The sequence below is a fragment of the Trichomycterus rosablanca genome, chromosome 24 (assembly GCF_030014385.1).
Source record: "Trichomycterus rosablanca isolate fTriRos1 chromosome 24, fTriRos1.hap1, whole genome shotgun sequence".
Lineage (NCBI taxonomy): Eukaryota > Metazoa > Chordata > Actinopteri > Siluriformes > Trichomycteridae > Trichomycterus > Trichomycterus rosablanca.
Window position 1 is genome coordinate 14,445,220 of NC_086011.1, and position 20,211 is coordinate 14,465,430.

The 20,211-nt window shown below is 39.6% G+C and overlaps 2 protein-coding genes across 4 annotated transcripts in view; both read right to left on the reverse strand.

Moving 5' to 3' along the window:
• Nucleotides 1-3,130, reverse strand: part of eif4g3a (eukaryotic translation initiation factor 4 gamma, 3a) — a 77,041-nt gene extending 73,911 nt beyond the window's left edge. For both annotated transcript variants that reach the window (XM_062987092.1, XM_062987091.1), the window contains exon 1: nt 2,468-3,130. In XM_062987092.1, the coding sequence (XP_062843162.1) occupies nt 2,468-2,589 (122 nt within the window). In that variant the 5' untranslated portion in view covers nt 2,590-3,130. The remainder of the gene's footprint in view (nt 1-2,467) is intronic.
• A 3,651-nt stretch (nt 3,131-6,781) lies between these two features.
• The window catches only part of ece1 (endothelin converting enzyme 1), a 32,092-nt gene continuing 18,662 nt past the window's right edge, over nt 6,782-20,211 (reverse strand). For both annotated transcript variants that reach the window (XM_062986741.1, XM_062986740.1), the window contains exons 9-19: nt 19,149-19,291; nt 18,937-19,051; nt 14,057-14,167; nt 13,879-13,977; nt 12,969-13,046; nt 11,737-11,840; nt 11,114-11,224; nt 10,960-11,027; nt 9,371-9,561; nt 7,468-7,563; nt 6,782-7,380 (exon numbers count right to left, since the gene is read on the reverse strand). In XM_062986741.1, the coding sequence (XP_062842811.1) occupies nt 7,204-7,380; nt 7,468-7,563; nt 9,371-9,561; nt 10,960-11,027; nt 11,114-11,224; nt 11,737-11,840; nt 12,969-13,046; nt 13,879-13,977; nt 14,057-14,167; nt 18,937-19,051; nt 19,149-19,291 (1,293 nt within the window). In that variant the 3' untranslated portion in view covers nt 6,782-7,203. The remainder of the gene's footprint in view (nt 7,381-7,467; nt 7,564-9,370; nt 9,562-10,959; nt 11,028-11,113; nt 11,225-11,736; nt 11,841-12,968; nt 13,047-13,878; nt 13,978-14,056; nt 14,168-18,936; nt 19,052-19,148; nt 19,292-20,211) is intronic.

Sequence of the window (20,211 nt, forward strand, 5' to 3'; positions counted from 1 at the left end):
ATCTACCTACCCATCCATCCATCCATCCATCCATCCATCCGGACTCCAATCACGATCTTTGTAACAAAAAGGCACATTTGCTTAGATGTTTGAATATAGTACACATTTCATGTGACATAAAATTAAAAATAAATAAATAAAAGAAGCAACACACACTACTACTTTTCTGCAAATACTACTAGTAGGTGATGTACTCTTATATAAAATTGCATATACAGTACTGTGTTATAGGGTTAACTGTAGGCTAGTACAAAGTAAATAGTAAGATTAGCAAATATGCCCATGTACAGTTCATTACATGGACATGACCCCTGGATGGAATAAATAATAAGCTGGCACAGAAAACACTGTGCATTACACTGACTGAACCAAAAGTGCCACTCAGTGCATCACATACCTCCAGCGTCACGTGACAGCCGGTCTTTAATGGCGCTGGAATAAGCGACACCTGCACCAAAGCAGGGATTCCCAAACATTTTCTATCTATTTCCCTCAAAACAAGACATATTTTCTCTGTTTGTTAACATGTATTTGTAATTCTGGCTTCATAAACTGTTGGAATGCTACTAATAATGGCTAGTGTGTAGAGGTGTTCGGTGGCCAGTCACACATCACTAATGTGTCGTTCGCGAGCCGAACGAATCGGCTCTTTTGGGTGAATGTTAGGAGTCGATTCGCGGCAATGAATCGGTTAAAAAAAAAAAAAACAATCCACAGGGATCTTTGGGCTATTTCATCTGACCACTGCATGACACATTTAAAGGGATTTACAAAATTACTCAACTGATTCGATTGCTCCACACTACCAAGATTCATGCGGTCATGTTTTAGAATGGCAGGAAACCCCAATCCGCCCACCCCACCCCCAGGTAGATTTGGTCCCCCCAGTGTTCAATTCATGGGTACAGCCTTGGTATGTATAAACTGTTTATAGATATAAAAATGCACACATAAAAAGCCGTCTTTTAGGAGACTCCTTCTAAACATACCAACCTCTTTTGCAAAAAGCCTTATGGTGTAATTCCTTGGACGGGACTGATCCATTAAAAATCCTCTGACTTCAGCACCTTAGATTATCTGGCATAAAAGCAGCAATTCTATAACATACTATCTTACTTAGCCGAAAGATCCCTACATATTTATCCATACAGATGCATAACACTGCTATTTACAGCCTGATGTTCGGTAATTTATGGGGATTTCTTTGGACGGGCGTACATTTTTTATTGGATGGATAAAGGTTACATTTAGTAAGGGTGGCCTGAGCTAGGCAGTACGGCTGTATTTTCTTCTCCTTCTCTATAATAACATTTCTGGTCTTTTAAAAGTTAGACAACTGACATACCTCACAATGAACGGATAATCATCCTTAATTAAGTAAGAAGAAATCTACTAAATAAATCATTCTTAGAGTTGATAAGCATAAACAATAGAATAGAATGCCTTAATCTGTCAGATATACACACATGTAAAGTACAACGAAATTCTTTCTTCACATATCCCAGCTTGTTTGGAAGCTGGGGTCAGAGCGTAGGGTCAGCCATTGTACAGCCCCCCTGGAGCAGACAGGGTTAAGGACCTTGCTCAAGGGCCCAACAGTGGCTGCATAGCAGAGCTTGGACCACCGTCCCCATGTCCCCAAACCGTCAAGGTAAGGTATTGTAGCGTCCGCCACTGGGGGGGCCGGAACGGGCTTTACCAAGAAGGACTTGCGGCCGTGGTATCCAGACTTACCGTAGCCGTGTAGCCCAGTGTTGGGAAAGGTGTGGCTGCGCTGAGGGCTGGATAGATAGATGTATGTAGGTGTGTTTGTTGTATGAATGAGCGTCTGTCCTAACAATTGAAAGAACTGTACTAGACAGCTCGCTCGCGGCCCCGACACCTCCTCCTTCTTCGCCGGCGCCACAGTATTTTATGGTGGATCGATGCTTGTCTAACTATTACTGTTACAATTGATGGCTTAGGACATTATTTTAAAACATTAATTTAACTGAATGCACGTTTATATGATATTTTCTACGTTTAAAATGTCTAATCTTAGTCTATGTTGATTTTTTTTAGAGCCCTGATGTAACTTAAGCAGGTTGCTAATTAATAAAAATTATATATACTGCTAATTTAATAAATAATACTTTAGAAAAAATGCTGTTTAATTAGCCAACACTGGGTGACTATGACAAACCTGGCAATGCTACTAAACCATGAGTCGTTTAAGAGCCGACTCTTACTGATGAGTCAAATGATTTGACTCACTGAAAAGAGCCGAAATGACCATCACAAACACAAAGGCAAAATTGTTCAATTCAGCAAACAAACAAACAAACAAACAGCGGCCGGTTGTGTTTACAAATAACGGTTAATAAAACACTAAACAATAAACATGGAGTGTAAACAACGCTGTACACTGAATTAAAACACACATTCAGACCGAAGTGAAACACCGGTTAGCACTATGGCTAAAGGATACTGAGGCGGCGGTACCGGTACCGAGGGAGGATGAGGAGCACCCGCGGCTCCCGGCACTGGGTTTACCCGCAGCTGGCTCGGCGGAGGTCCCACCACGGTGGCTGCTTTCGGTACTAAGCTCATGGTTAAAACCCCCCAAAACAAACAAAAGGCAACAATACGCGGCTAAACACTGACAGTACACCGAACTAGCGCACACAGGCGCGTCTTCTTTCAGCAGGCCGAAACGAACTTAGCGCCATGGAAGCTCAATATTGATATAAAAACAGCATTTTTACTGCGTTTTTCTCGTCCGGCTTGTACGTGCAGCTCTTCATGGGGACTGGACCGTTGAGGGTGGGGGGGGGGGGGGGGGGTTGGCACCCCTCTTCTACGCCCTGTATCTTTCCAGACCTTTCCAGAAATTCCTCAGACTTTTTTGTTCACTCCGCTTTTACTCCGTCAGTCACTTCATTCTGTAAATCTCTCATTCAGCTGGGTGAGTTACCTCAACATGGCGTGTGCGGCCGCTTCTAATAGACAGACGCTTCGGTAAACCTCGGCGCGGTTCGGAAAACCTCGGCGCGCTTCGGTAAACCTCGGCACGGTTCGGAAACGCTCGGGTCTGTAAACTCGCCACGGAATTCCTCTCATGCCACCGCCTACATCCAGCGGTGATATTTCTCCCAGCATCAATCACAGTCCGACCGCGACCGGTGATTAGAATTTAATTTAACAGATCAAATCATTTTGCGCAGAATGCACCCGCGATCAGTAAAACAAAACAAACCCACACCCGTAGTGTTAGGGTAAGAAGGGGCGTGATCTCATCTCACCGTCACCCAACACAAGAATAGAATTTAATACGATATTATTTTACACCTGCATTATTTATCTTATCAGTCGATCGAATAAAAATCAACGTGAATTTAGAAATATGAGGAATTTACAACACGTTAAAAGCCAAGATTTTAATGTAATTTAAAATCTTGTGTAACGATATTCATAAAGATGTAGGCAGCGACATCTAGCGGTGATTCTTTAGTACTACAACAACAAATAAAAAGCTATTCATACAGCAGCGTATCAATCACTGCACTGTTAATCATCCACTGTACCAGTTTATTCTGGTCAGGGTCGCGGTGTATCTGCTATACATTTTTGGGCCCCCTCAACAAATTTCATATATATATATATATATATATATATTCATATGTTCATATATTCATATACTGTATATATTCTGTATATACATGCATTAATACATGCAGCCAACGGGGGGCAGTGAGGTGGGTGGTTGAGTTCATGTCGTGGAGGGCCCCCCCCCGCCATGGTCCCCAGTGCACCTGCCACCCCCCCCCCCCCCCCCCCCCCCCCCCATCCTGTAGTTACGCCACTGTATACATACCAGACCCACATACATACATACTCAACAGGACATTCACTCACAAGCAATTAAGAGCCGCCTGTCTCCCTTTACATGAAGGTACATGAAACCACTGTAGCAAAAGAAAGCACACACAGATATGAGAAGAACAAGCCAAACTCCATACAGACAGGTTTGATTTACTTGGTTAATCAAACATAATCAGCTCAGATAATACTAAATCAATCAGTAGCGTAACTAGGAGCTCATGGGCCCCAGTGCAAAAAAAAAATGTTGGGCCCCCTCAACAAATTTCCTATATATATATACATATATGCTGATAGCTGATCAAAATGAATTAAAGGTACTCACTCAGAAGTTCATGCGGCGTGCCTTGCGCTAAGCCAAATCATCTACAATAGACCAAGTCCAAATTCCTGGCTCTGGTATTTTTAATGCACAGTTTTAGTTATTTTAATTTTACTTAACAAAAATATTATAATAACGACCTGTATAATAATAACGACCTGGCGAGTGCAGCCAATGGGGGAGGCAGTGAGGTGAGTGGTTGAGTTCATGTCCTGGAGGGCCCCCCTTCCTGCCATGGGCCCCAGTGCACCTGCCCCCCCTTGCCCCCCCTGCAGTTACACCCCTGAAATCAATCAACCAACCAATCAATCAATTAAGTTATTCATTAATGGATGGGCTGCACAACTGCACAGCTGGTAAAGTGGGTGCCATACAGCAACATGGGTCCATGGAATGTGAATGTAGTGGGGTGGCCTGGAGCTCTGTCCAAAGTGACAGTATTCCTACCTGGTCTACCATGACCCTGACCAGTTTTAAGCCAAATAAACACTTAAACAAATGATTAACAAAATAAAGAAATCAATCAATCAATTCAGCAGTGTTAGATAAGGTTGAGATTAGTTTTCTGAATAGGCCAATTAAGATTTCCATGCTTCCTAGCCATGCAAACCCAATTTATAAAGTTTCAGATAATCAAATGTTCTCACAGTGCTTTCCAGTACCAGGTAGTAATTGCTTAAACTAAGAACAAACTTAATTTACACTATAAATACAACATTAACTGCTAGTCACAGCGCTCCTGGCTGTTTCTGTCTTACAATAACAGCACTTTCCATTGGCAGAGCATCTCTAGCTGGACAGAATTACGCAATCTGACTTATTGGTAAGGTCGGTGACATCCTGTAATAGATCTCTGTTGAAAATTGGTCAGTGTGACCCATTGTACTTCCAGTGTTTGTCTATAAAGATTGCATGGTTTGTTTCTTTCTGTGTTTTCCATTTTCTGCAAAAGAAACCCCTTAGAAACTGGTTTCAGAAAAATGAGAAAGTTCATTATGACTGGTTTTCATTTGCATAGCCTAACACTTGAAATGAAAATGTTTGCAGTTTTGAATGTGTGATTCCATTCATGAGACTATCATAACTTTAAAACATCTTTGTTTGTGCTAATACATGTACATATTTGTTTTATATGTTAAAGTACTGCATAAGAAACATTATCTCTATACATTTGATGGACATATGGAATAAAACAAAATGTAGTTCACTATTTTTTCCTTCTCACTGTAGTGTTCTATCACAATAGCCTATCATTTAAGCTTCATAATCGTATAAATGCTCAAGGAACACAAAAAATGCTTTATTTATATAAATTTCAATTCAAAAGTTCATACTTATATACTTTCAATTAAGTTAGAGGTTACCATTATATTTTCCTTTTCATTTTTTGGATGAATCTGACTTTTTCTTAGTTGACCATCTCTAGGCGTTTAATAATAGACGTTTAACACTAGAGATATTCAATACACATGTAGTTAAGTTGTACAGTCAGTACATGGTAACTGCAAACATTGTTGTGTGTGAGGTCCAAAACAGTATCGTAACATTAACAAAAAAGAGAGATAAAAGCAATATGCGATTAATGATCCAGGAGATTCAAAACACCAGTTATAGCCATATTGTACCACATGGTGGCGTCAAACTCAAACCTCCTAACACCAAACATCAACCCTGTTATTATTATTATTATTATTATTAGTAGTAGTAGTAGTAGTAGTAGTAGTACCATTATTATTATTATTAACCTCAATCATGATGTAATAATAATGTAATCAATTGAGATTACATTATTATTATTAGTAGTATTATTTTTATTATTTTATTATTATTAGCCTAGCAATTAGGTTACATTATTATTATTATTATTATTATTATTATTATTATTATTATTATTATCTTAGCAATTTGGGGTTACATTATAATTATTATTGAAAATATTAACCTAGCAATTGGGGATTACATTTATTATTATTATTATTATTATTATTATTATTATTATTATTATCTTAGCAATTTGGGGTTACATTATAATTATTATTACAAATATTAACCTAGCAATTGGGGGTTACATTTATTATTATTATTATTATTATTATTATTATTATTAACCTAGCAATTAGGTTTACATTATTATTATTATTATTATTATTATTATTAACCTAGCAATTAGGTTTACAATATTATTATTATTATATTATTATTAACCTAGCAATTGGGGGTTACAAAACCAGAAAAGTTAATGATGTTTGAATTGCTTAATTACATGATTATGTAACTTAATTATTGAATTAATTAAATCAAATAACAGAATGTATAGTAGATGCCCCCTTGTGCATGTGAATATGTTGGTATTGTTGTAGATTTCCATGACGCAATGTTGGTGTAGGACTTGTACCATGTAATTTAAAGCCATTAGTTTGGTTAAACATTACTGCATTGTCTGTTCGGAATTTGGGAAAAAGCTTAGTAAGCTAAATTGCTATCTAAATTAGTACATAAGGCGTGACTGCTTGTAATCGTTTAAGAATTGCACCAGTAACGGAGCAGCTTAGCATTCAGGTCAAGTTAAAACAATTAAAACACTAACCTGTTTAGTGCAGCTTGGTGCAAACCGTTTAATAAACCACATAAAAAATACAAGTATAGACAATGCTATACATTACAGAGCACAAAACTATACAACATTGTCACCCTTAGAAAAAATGCACATGAAAAAGAAGCAGGTATTTACAAAACTGACTGGGCACATGTCTTTTTTACCCAGTCCCATTCAGTTACCCAGTCTTTCCAGTGTTAGACTTTCCTTCTGTTTCCACAAGGTATATATCAACAAGTCCTGATGAGAATAAAAAAGAGAGAGCCCTCTATTAAAAACTATATTATATAGTATAATATTATATACAAATCCTCCAGACTCTGCCGTCCAGATCTTTCAACCTGAGAAATGCGCATTAGCAGGGTGAGTAAACAGAGCAGGTTCCATCCTGTTTCTGTTTACCAGGCATCTCCACTGATAGCAGGGGTCACCAGAGTTCACATTTCCGACCGGGGTTCATGGGTGAATTTATCTTGCATCCGAAGTGCTCGGAGAATTCGTGGGAGTTGGAGATGGTGCCGATGACTCTGAAGCGCGAGGGGCTGTGAGGGTCGGTGATCACGCCCTCGTGAGAGCTTTCGGGGGTCCGGACCGAACACCACACCTTTGTTATAGGAAGAAAGAAGTTAACTAGTACAGTAATAAAACCAGGGGTTAATAAAGTGGTTTAATAAGGTACTGACAAACATACCTGTGCAAAACTAACAAAAAATAGCTGATGGTTCGTCATTCCCAAAGCAGGTAGTGTAGCCTCCTCCCCATTCTTCTGGATCCAGTTCACATAGGCCTGAAAAGAACCCATAATCCACTTCAGTTAAGAAAACAAGCTTCTGGTCTTGCCTGAATTGCATTCCTACATTATTTGATATTAAATTCCTTTCGCTTCATATATTTCGGTTCAGATATTCCAAACCATCCTGGAAAAAAGGTGCTAATCTTGAAGCAGATTTTATAACCGCTCAGACCACGAGCAAGCAGAAGCTGCACGGACGCGTTGCCAAAAGCGGGTCTGTTCCGTAACCTCTGACTTTTAGCCTGATGGAAAGAATGAGACGATGGTGAAGGGTGAAGCGTTCCGTGTCACCGGTCATGCTTTAAAGGCTTTACAAACTAGATGCGCTGTATTTGTCCAGCATAAGATTTTCCAGCCAGTGAGTGCTGACTGGAAGGAATATTTGGATTGTAAAACCTTTCCTGCCTCATATTTGCCTTCTCTGTGCCCTCTGTGTTGTTATGAGGAATAAACACTGATCAGCTTGGTCTTTTGCAGAACCGCATTTGGAAGAACTGCAGCTTCAGCCGACTCCTAATTTCTTTATGTAAAAAAAATGAGGGGTTTACATTCCACCTGAAATTAAAAATGCCTCATCCCAAAACCCACTTACACTCTTTAATCATTATTACTGTATAACACTGGTGTACACACAGTACATACAGTGATAACACAATCATCTACAACTGAGGTTACATTATTATTATTATTATTATTATTATTATTATTATTATTATTATTATTATTATTATTATTATACAGTTGCAATTAAGGTTATATAATAATAATATTAATAATAATAATAATTATTATTATTATTATTGTTGTTATTATAGCAATTAATGTTATATTATTATTATTATTATTATTATAGCAATTAACGTTATATTATTATTATTATTATTATTATAGCAATTAACGTTATATTATTATTATTATTATTATAGCAATTAAGGTTATATTATTATTATTATTATTATTATTATTACCTAGCAATTGAAGTTACATAATAATAATAATAATAATATTAATACAAATAATAATAATAATAATAATAATAATTATCATTATTATTATTACCTAGCAATTGAAGTTACATTATTATAATTATTATTATTGTTATTATTATTATTATTATTATTATTATTATTATTATTACCTAGCAAATAAGATTACATTATTATTATTATTATTATTATTAATATTATTATTATTATTATTATTAAAATTACCTAGCAATTGGGATTACATTATTATTATTATTATTATTATTATTATTATTATTATTATTATTATTTTATTATTATTATTATTACCTAGCAATTGGGATTACATTATTATTGTTATTATTATTATTGTTATTATTATTATTATTATTATTATTGCTGTTAACACTTAATGCTTTGCCAAATTTAGGAATTTCACCCTCAAAATCCAGAAAAGTTAATGATGTTTTAATTGCTAAAGTAATTAAGTAACTTAATTATGTAATTATGTATTAATTAATTAACATTACAGAGTGTGTAGTAGATTGCCCTTTTGTGCATTTGGATACGTTGGTCTTTCTTAATAAAGTTATAGTTTTTCAGTGACGTACTGTTGGTGTAGGACATCTACCATTTAATATTAGCCTCATCCCAAAACCCATGAACACTCTTTAATCATTAATACACTATAATACTGGCGAAGAAAAATACATACAGTGATAACACAATCAAAAGAAAGTGTGGTTGCCAATTCCATGTTAATCCCCATGGTTTTAAAGCAGGTGTCTATATAGTTTTGGCCATATAGTTTATGACGACTTTAAGTCTACACAAACCTTGTAAGCTGCTTTGAGGCCTCCATTGTCTGCGATGTTCTCCCCCAGAGTGTGTTTGCCATTGAGGAGTTCACTGTTGATGCTGTAGTTGCTGTACTGCTCCACCATACACTGAGTCTGCTGCTTAAATGCCTCCACAGATGAGTTCTTCCACCAGGAGCGCAAATTCCCATCCTTATCATACTCCCTTCCTACATGCACAACACACAAGCTTGTAAAGAGCTTATCAGTCTGTTTTTGGGACATCCCTGCTTGTTTCCATGCCACATTCTGCACATGTTACACTAGAATGGCTGTGTAGTACAAGAGTGCAGGTGCTAGACTGACCTGCCTGCAGTCTAGATCTGGCTCTAATTACAAATGTGTTCAGACCTTAGTTATTTACACACAACCTAAATAACTGATGTCTTCCTTTCCAAAACAATTCTGGTACGTAGCTTCCCAACCCAGACATCCCAAGTGTCCCGGAAGTTCCGGGAGTCTCCCGCATATACATAGCGGCTCCCTGATGCCCGCAAGTCAGATAAAATCTCCCGGAATCTAGAACAAGCGGCCAAGAGCGACACACACACGTGCACACGTATTAAATCCGTTATCTGATATACAATCTAGCGCACTGTGTAGGAAACATAAATCAATTGTCTAATATACTGTCTAGTGCACTAAGTAGGAAACATAAATCTGTTATCTGATATACAATTTAGTGCACTATGTAGGGAACATGATTAATTATGTAATACACTATCTAGTGCACTATGTAGGGAACATACATTCATATCTAAAATACTATCTAGTGCACTATGTAAGGAACAGAAATCATCATCTAGTTATTCTTTCTAGTGCACTATGTAGTGAACATGAATGCGTTATCTAGTGCACTATGTAGGGAACATAAATCCGTGATCTGATATACAATCTAGTGCACTGTGTAGGGAACATAATTAATTATGTAATACACTATCTAGTGCACTATGTAGGGAACATACATTTATATCTAAAATACTATCTAGTGCACTATGTAGGGAACATAAACCAATTGTCTAATTCCCTAACTAGTGCACTATGTAGGGAACATAAATCCGTTATCTGATATACAATCTAGTGCACTATGTAGGGAACCTAAATCCGTTAACTAATACGCTACCTAAAGCATTATGTAAGAAACATAAGGCTATTATCTAGTACACTATCTAGTGCATTAAGGAACATAAATTCTTTTCTAATATACAATCTAGTGCACTATGTAGGGAACATAAATCTATTATCTTTCACACTATCTAGTGCACTATGTAGTACACATTAATGTGTTTGTGACGCGAACAGTTAGCTTAGTAGCTCAGTTAGCAGCTCCTAAAAGTTCTGTTATCACCCATATCCTTTAGTGTGTGTGAGAGGTTTTTTAGCTTTTTTTTCTTTTTTTTGGGCTTGGGGGTCGGGGTCGAGGTCCGGGTCCGGGGGTACCTCCCTGAAATGAGTTTTTGCAACTTGGGATGTCTGCAAACCCTGGATCCCAGCAGTAGTTCGTTTTTCCTACTGTCCATACTAATTATGATTCAGGCTTGTATGTACATGCATTGCAAACCTCTTACCTTGGTCATCAAACGCATGAGTCAGTTCATGTCCCATAACGACTCCAATTCCACCAAAATTCAGCGCTCTAGAAAAGCAAAAAAAAATCATGCTCATACAGTACAACACTGATGTTAGGGATGTAAGGTGGGTGGAGGTGTGTGACCCTCTTACTTCGGCCAGGCGGGGTTGTAGAAGGGAGCTTGTAGGATGCCGGCGGGGAGTACCATCTCGTTCTTGGTGGGGTTGTAATAGGCGTTCACTGTAGGAGGGGTCATACTCCATCTGGAAGAGAGGGGGTGCATTGTGAATCATCTTAGTCCGCCTGTCTTACTAAAATATGCATCCACAGTAACAAACACTTACTATATTTCCAAAAGTATGTGGACACCCCTACTAATTATTGGGTTTAGGTGTTTCAGCCCCACCCACTGCTGGGATCAGAGTGCAGGGTCAGCCGTTGTACCACACCCTGGAGCTGACAGGGTTAAGGGCTCCTACTGATTGATCGCCCAAAGCTCTACCCACTGGGCTACCAAAGCCATCATATAAAACAAATAATTAAAATCTATTTTAATACCTTTTGTTTTTGAACTGGGTGTCTAACAAGGTCATGGGCCGGTGTCCAACTTCATATATACAAATACTTTGGCCATATAGTGTATCACATTAAAACAGAGAGTAAAATACAAAAAAAAAAATAGTTCCCTCCCGCCCCCCTGCATGTCTTTGGACTTGAGTGAAGAAACCAGAGCACCCGGAGGAAACACACACAGATGAGGGGAAAAGGTCCTTACTGATCTCTGTTTGAAGCTTTCCTCAGCTGGTTAGCAGTTACTCGACCTGAAAAGTTGTAGTACTGCATGACATTCTGGAAGTACAACTCGGGCACCACCTCAAACTGACACAGAACAACAGTATTAAACATACGTTCTGCATTAGACTTGTTACATTGTTCATATTTGTTGTTTTTTATGACAGCATTCAGTGTTTTGGGAAAGAGTCTATCAGCATGGCATTGTTACTTGGCAATCTGTCAGATTGTGAGGGCGTCTCCTGTGCCCAATCCTCTTTAGGCCACCACGTCAGATTTTCAATTGGATTCATGTCTGGGTTTTGGTTCTCTGCCTTGGCCATTCCAAAACTTTGCTCATCTTTTAATGAAGTCATTTTTTGTTCATGTGGAGGTATGCTTTGGGTTGTTGTTGAGCTGAAAGGTGAAATTCATCTTCATCTTAAGCTTTTTTTAACAGTTTAACAGTTTTTGCAAAATATAGCCGAGCAAAAATAAAGTCTTAGATGTTCTTTCTATCTCACCGCTTAGACGTAACGAATACAAGAGATTAATGTCATGTGTAGTACACAACCAGTACTTGTGGCCTCTTGGCGGCCTCCTGGACCAGTTGTCTTCTTGTCCTGTCATTAATTTCGAAGGGATGTCCAGTTCACCGCTGTTCCATATTTTAACCACTTGTTGATGATCGTCTTCACTGTATTCTACTGTATATGTAATGGCTTGAATATTGTTTGTACCCCTCTCTTTCAACAATAGTTCCTTTTGATAATTTGTAAACTCTTTTTGGACTACGGCTTTTGTTGTACGATGCTACTTAGTAAATGTCAGGAAAACACTACTAGATCAGTTGAACTTTACTGTATATGGGGTTAATCAGAGTAACTTTAACTCATGGTTGGTGTCACTGACTGCTATTTAACATGGATTTAAATGGGATTGGTTCATTCTGAAATGAATAAATCCCTAAATATAAAAGGGTGTGCTCACTTTTGCAATCACACTATTTTACCCCACTATAAGACTTTGATTTGTTTTTTCAATTGAATTGCACAGATTAAAGGTGGGGTCACATTTAAGGTGGAAATAAATTTGATTGGTCAGATCTTTTGACATCACAAAAAACCTGGCATGTAAAAAGCTGTGTGTAGACTTTTTATATCCAGATCTATGTGTCCACATACATTTTGCCATATATGTTACATTCGTATTTCTCCATATTCACTTTGTACTCACATCGTTGAAAACCTTGTCCAACTCCTTGTGATCCATGATGAACTTTGGGTAGCCAATCATGTTATAAATAGCATCTGCCTGAAAGAGAAGATGGGTCAGTTATTTATTTCAGTGCAGGGTGGCACTATAGAGCACAAAAGGTGATTTTTAGGGGGTTTAGTTGTTGCTAGCCCACCACTGTGGGGACCCACATTTGTGTTTCAGCAGTGCTTTTAACCAGGTCGGCCATAACAGACACAACTCGGTATGTCTGATGGAGGGAAGGCTCGGATGTGGAGTCACTTTCTTGCCGACCAACCACAAGGGTCTCAGCTGTAGGGTGCTAGAGCTTTAGACTTCAGTGCCACCCAATATCAAGCAAATTAAATATGTGGTGGAGATGTGGTGGAGAGTATGGACTTTGACAAGTGATTGGAAAGCCCCAGTACCGCCAATTGCCACAACTGGGACCTTGATAACTGTTCCTAACCCTTAATTGTGTGGCTTTATCCAGGTCGCAGTGGGTCTGGTTTCACCAGGAAACATCAGGTTCAAGGCAGGAACATCCTGGACGTGAAACCAGTCATCGCAGACCAATAGCTGTGCTGAGATTTGACCCCAGAACTCACCGGTTGTTGGCTAATGCAATGGATCGCTGAATTGCCAAGTGGACTGCCAAATTAGTGGTCCTAATGACCTGAGTAGAATGCTCAGCTCTGGTCATAGTCTATAAGAAGTTTGGCATGTCTGTGAAGGCTACTCTAAATTCTCTGGACTCCAGCATTGGATTGGAACACTGTTCAAGTTGTATTCCAGCCCCCCATTCCCATTTGTATCATGCATAATTAAACAAAACTGCATTTTGTGCAGCACATACATTCAAGATAAATGAAAGACATACAAGATTTTCGTCCAGCAGGATTCACCTCACCTTTTCTTTGGCCGCCTTTTTAGTTTCGCCATCCATCCATCTCACCTGCTTCAGGTTGTCCTCAAAGGCCCATTTGATTTCCGAGACCATATCTTCAGCCTGACAGACACAAAAGGAGGAATTCAGCGCATTCAAAGGGACTGCCAGATTAGAGAAAGCGACGCTAGGGTGCACTCACAAAGGCCTTGCTGTCTTCGGCGAAGGTAGCTTTGACGAACAGAGCTCCGAGGGCGAAGCCGAGGGCGCTGTCTGTGTCGCTGACGCACAGTTTCCAACGGGGAGTGCAGCTCTGAAAGACAAAGTGGTAAACATACCTAAATAAGCTATACAGTGGGATACTTTTAAGAAAAAAACGTTTTTTTTAACCCTTCTGCTGCATTCTGCTTGAACAAACACCACCAACAACTGCATTTTTCTCTAAAAGTCTAAAATATGTATGTGAACATCTTGACCAAATTCATTAACCGTAGGTGTTCCAATAGTAAATAATAAGAGTATGTGACTATGTATGTGACTATGTGAGTATGTGTGACTATGAGCTTGTTGAACGTCTGAATTATACATCCATGGGACTTAACACAGAACTACACCTCCACCCCGTTCACTAAACCAGCCCCCACTCTCCTGAGAAGACTTTACACCACATTTGTGTTTCTGTGGGGTATATACTGTATAAGCACGATCAATTTAAATTGCATTTGTGATGTTAGGCACCTGACTAACTGTTCAATAGAAAGGGTGTCCAGACACTTTTGGCCATTAGAGAATTCTTGTAGGACAAAAAACAAACAAACAAAATATTGCACACCAAAATCTTATCCTAAGTATGAAGCATGGTGGAGTGAACATGGTAATTTAGGGCTGTGTGACGAATCAAGCCTCTATGCTCCTTGAGTTTATGTGCCATGCTCCTCTCTCCAGGAGAGATCTCAAGTCAATGCCCCTCATTATGATTGGTCCCCGACTAATTATCTACAGCTGCACCTCCTTTGGCAAAGACTCTCTTGGTCTGGTCTGGTCCGGTCTGGTTCATGCTATGCTCTTGTGTAGTATAGTCTAGTCCATGTTCTTGTCTAGTCCATGTTCTTGTCTAGTCCATGCTCTTGTCTAGTCCATGTTCTTGTCTAGTCCATGCTCTTGTCTAGTCCATGTTCTTGTCTAGTCCATGCTCTTGTCTAGTCCATGTTCTTGTCTAGTCCATGCTCTTGTCTAGTCCATGTTCTTGTCTAGTCCATGCTCTTGTCTAGTCCATGCTCTTGTCTAGTCCATGCTCTTGTCTAGTCCAAGTTCTTGTCTAGTCCATGCTCTTGTCTAGTCCATGTTCTTGTCTAGTCCATGCTCTTGTCTAGTCCATGTTCTTGTCTAGTCCATGTTCTTGTCGTCCATGTTCTTTTCTAGTCCATGCTCTTGTCTAGTCCATGCTCTTGTCTAGTCCATGTTCTTGCCTAGTCCATGCTCTTGTCTAGTCCATGTTCTTGTCTAGTCCATGTTCTTGTCTAGTCCATGCTCTTGTCTAGTCCATGTTCTTGTCTAGTCCATGCTCTTGTCTAGCCCATGTTCTTGTCTAGTCCATGTTCTTGTCTAGCCCATGCTCTTGTCTAGTCCATGCTCTTGTCTAGTTCTTGTCTAGTCCATGTTCTTGTCTAGTCCATGCTCTTGTCTAGTTCTTGTCTAGTCCATGTTCTTGTCTAGTCCATGCTCCTGTCTAGCCTATGTTCTTGTCTAGTCCATGCTCTTGTCTAGTTCTTGTCTAGTCCATGTTCTTGTCTAGTCCATGCTCCTGTCTAGTCCATGCTCTTGTCTAGTCCATGTTCTTGTCTAGTCCATGTTCTTGTCTAGTCCATGCTCTTGTCTAGTCCATGTACTTGTCTAGTCCATGCTCTTGTCTAGTCCATGCTCTTGTCTAGTCCATGTTCTTGTCTAGTCCATGCTCTTGTCTAGTCCATGCTCTTGTCTAGTCCATGTTCTTGTCTAGTCCATGCTCTTGTCTAGTCCATGCTCTTGTCTAGTCCAGGTTCTTGTCTAGTCCATGCTCTTGTCTAGTCCATGCTCTTGTCTAGTCCATGCTCTTGTCTAGTCCATGCTCTTGTCTAGTCCATGTTCTTGTTCATGCTCAGTCTTGTTGCGTGTTGTCTTGTTCAATTGAGGGTTAAGGGCTTTGCTTAAGGGCCCAACAGTGGCAACCTGGCAGTGACGGGGCTTGAACCAGTGACATTTTGATTACTAGTCCAGTACCTTAACCACTACTCTACAATTAGTGAAGTTTTTTAACGTTTTCAGTTCTTCAGTCCAGTCAAAGATTTTTTAAATATACATTGTATATAATAGTCTTACCCGCTACAGATGTGGTAGACACAGTTAAGAGTTTTAGAACCGCGTTTGGCCTTTATCTATCCGAAAACACAGTCGGTTTCTGTCTGTTGTTTTTATAAGCCATTGAGAAGCCCTGTCACCTCCAGTTCCCCTTTCCTGACACACTCCGGTCAGTTCAGTTTAAGAAAAGAAAGGAGTGAGAGTGATGGGTGTGGAACAAATGATAAATCAGGACTGTAGATTATGTTACTGACATGGAAAGAAAGAGTCGGTGTATGGGTGTGCCCCGAAAGTCTCATGTGTCTAATGCTTACAGTTTCAGTCATTTATCTAACTGTTTAGACACGTAACATATACATGAAGGTCAGCTTAGAGCTTTTTGGACTTTTGGGATGATCAACAGGATCAGGTAACGATGGTGAAAAATACAGCGTGACAAAGTTGCAGTGACGGAAAAACATAATAAAATATTTATTAAATATACATGTATATGGTCAGGACCCCCACAGGACCACCACAGAGCAGGTATTATTTAGGTGGTGGATCATTCTCAGCACTGCAGTGACACTGACATGGTGGTGGTGTGTTAGTGTGTGTTGTGCTGGTATGAGTGGATCAGACACGGCAGTGCTGCTGGAGTTTTGAAATACCTCACTGTCCCTGCTGGACTGAGAATAGTCCACCAACCAAAAATATCCAGCCAACAGCGCCCCGTGGGCAGCGTTCTGTGACCACTGATGAAGATCTAGCAGATGACCGACTCAAACAGCAGCAATAGGTAAGAGATCATCTCTGACTTTACATCTACAAGGTGGACCAACTAGGTAGGAGGGTCTAATAGAGTGGACAGTGAGTGGACACGGTATTTAAAATCTCCACTCATACCAGCACAACACACACTAACACACCACCACCATGTCAGTGTCATTGCAGTGCTGAGAATGATCCACCACCCAAATAATACCTGCTCTGTGGTGGTCCTGTGGGGGTCCTGACCATTGAAGAACAGCATGAAAGGGGGTTAACAAAGTATGCACAGAAACAGATGGACTACAGTCAGTAATTGTAGAACTACAAAGTGCTTCAAGCAAAGATCCTCCTACAGTAAATCTTTCCCCCTCTTTCCTCTTCTTTTTATCACCCGCTTACACACACACACACACACACACACACACACACTCACACAAACACACACACACCCAGCTCACAGAACTGCAGCTTGTTATTTCAGCCTGACCCTCACGGAAAATGAGGTCAGGAGAACAGGATCTCTGTCTGATAAGACACCGAGAAGCCTGAGCCTTGCGTCATTACGACGGTGCACCAGGATTCCAGATGAACCCCCCCCCCCCCCCCCCGTCCAAACAAAGTTTCACTGACAGACAGCAGATAAAGACACACCGCCTTGCATTTAGAAATCTCTCCATAAGTCTGGAACAGTTATTATCTGTCTGATTTCCTTTCCGCCTTAATGAACATGTGGTAAACAGATTTTAATCATTATACTTCACGCGCTCACATCTAGAAATTAATTGCTTTTCTTATCATTGGAGCAGGCAAATGTGTTTTGTTGATAGATGAGCGAAAGAGAGAGGAATAGAGAGACATATTAATATTTCTAATTAACTAACCAGCTGACACAGATGTTCCCAATTAACCTTGTTCAGACACAAGCATGTCAAATTTGGAAGTAAAGTAGAACAGTAAAAGTAGCTACATGAGTATTTCTTACCACATTCAAATACAAAACGGACAAACCATGCGTCATATTCGATTCTCAGCTTGAATGTACTCAGTAGGACAGTAAATCGACTCTTTTTAGACACTGAGAACTAATTCATGATCAAATCATGATCAGATTGATGCTCCCGTATTTCGGGTCGCTACAGTAGATCATTCTGGTCCATATACCTGAACTGGCACAGTTTTTACACCAGATACTTTTCCTGAGGTAACCCGTATTATTTGTGCCCGGGCTTGGGACCAGCACTGTGAGTGCACTGACAAGCGCACCTCCCATTGGCTAGGCTGTTCGGCCATCCCTTCCCTTAGCCAATCATGTCTTGGTAGTCACCTGACCTGCCAGTAGCATGGCTAAGACTCCGGATCTCTTACTGCTGCGCCACCCAAACACCACCTGGGCGCCATCTAGTGGACATAATTGGCAGTGCCTGCAACAGACATGTTTCTGTTAGGGTGGGATGACCGGACTATGTGGGTGGGGTCCTCAAATGCTGTGTAAGGACCCTGATTAGCAGATAGAGAGGTGCCTGTGAAGAGTGCATGGGTGAAAAAGGGTTCCGCTAAGGGCTGCGCATGGGTCGGAGGAGGCGTGAGCAGCAATATACCCATCTCGATTGCAATCAGGGATCCCTCAGCAGCGGAAGACAGCTTGACTACGCTAAATTGGGAGAAAATGATACGCTTTTTTGTATTTATAAAGGATTACAGTCTATGATTATTCATTTAAAGTAAAGTATGTTGTATTATAGGATAATAGAAATTTAAAAATGCATATTGGTGTTGGAGTTTGAGTTTGAAAAGGTTTTTGGCTGGAAACCACTGTTGCAATCTGGCAACCCAGTCCATTTCCGTAGTTTTTTCCTCAGCTTTTTGTGTTGTTTCAATGCAGACTAAAGAAATAATCACATAAACATCAAAGCAATTGTAATTGCAACAATTATCTGAAGGAAGTGGTGCATATCCTGACATGATTGTATGTGTGCTTTATTTTCCATTACTCACTTTCTTGGCACCGTACATCACTTCGAGAAAACGCTGCTCAGCATCTTGAAACTTCTGGTCCAGGATGGAGACCATTTTTCTGACCACCTTCATGATCATGTAGTTGTTTAATGTGCTGCGGCAGACAAATAAAGTTCAGGAGTTTAAATCTGATTAATAATTAATTACGTGTATTCAATATTTGCTAGTAATAATAATGCTGGATGAATTACCTCTTGTTGGTGTTAGTAATGAGCTGTGAGACCTTTTGTAGATACTCTGTAGCATAGAGCACGACAGGCTCCGATTCATTGAGAGCGACTGGAGCAAACACATCTTGGAGGAATGGCATCCAGTCAACAGCAGGCGCCAGTGTCTACAAAATTATCATATACAAACACTGAGCGAACACAAACTTACATGCACACTAACAGATTAATCTAATTTAACTATTTCAGACATCCCAAGTTGAAGTTGAAAAAAACTCATTTCAGGGAGGTATAAGTCTATAAGTCTTAACCCTAACCCTAACCCAAGTCAGAACTATAAGTTGCTTTGGATAAGCTTGTTTTCAGAGGCAACAGTGTGGCTTCATAGACACAGAGTGTGTGTGCTAGACTGGCCTGCCTGCAGTAAAGATCCGTCTCCTATTAAAAATGTATGGATTATCATGAAGAGCAGAATTAAACATCAAAGACCTTTCAAGTAACTGAAGTCATGTATCAAGCAGGAAGGGGCAAGAATTGTACTTATAACACTGTAACAAATTATATCATGTAATTGTAATTAATTAAGTAGTGTAATTAAAAAAGAATGTGATAAAACACATAGAGAACCATACCTTTGTCCAAACTTCTGTATCTGTCCAAACATCTTTATACTTACAATTAAATTGGTCCGTGAAAACATTGGAAATCTTTCCCTCAATCAGAGTAATCAGATTATTTACCACCTCAGAGATTTACCATTCTCAGATTACCAATTCATATAAACATAGTAATCAGATTATTGTCCACTGGCTTCTGGTGATCTTATTATAGTGTCCATATACACAGATCAGTCGTAACACTATGACCGCCTTCCTAACACTGTGTTGGTCCCCCTTTTGCTGCCAAAACAACCCTGACCCATCGAGGCATGGACTCCACTAGATGCTATCTGGCACCAAGATGTTAGCCGCAGATCCTTTAACTCTTGTAAGTTGTGAGGTCGGGCCTCCATGGTTTGGACTTGCTTGTCCAGCACATCCAACAGATGCTCGATTGAATTGAGATCTGAGGAATTTGGAGGCTAAGT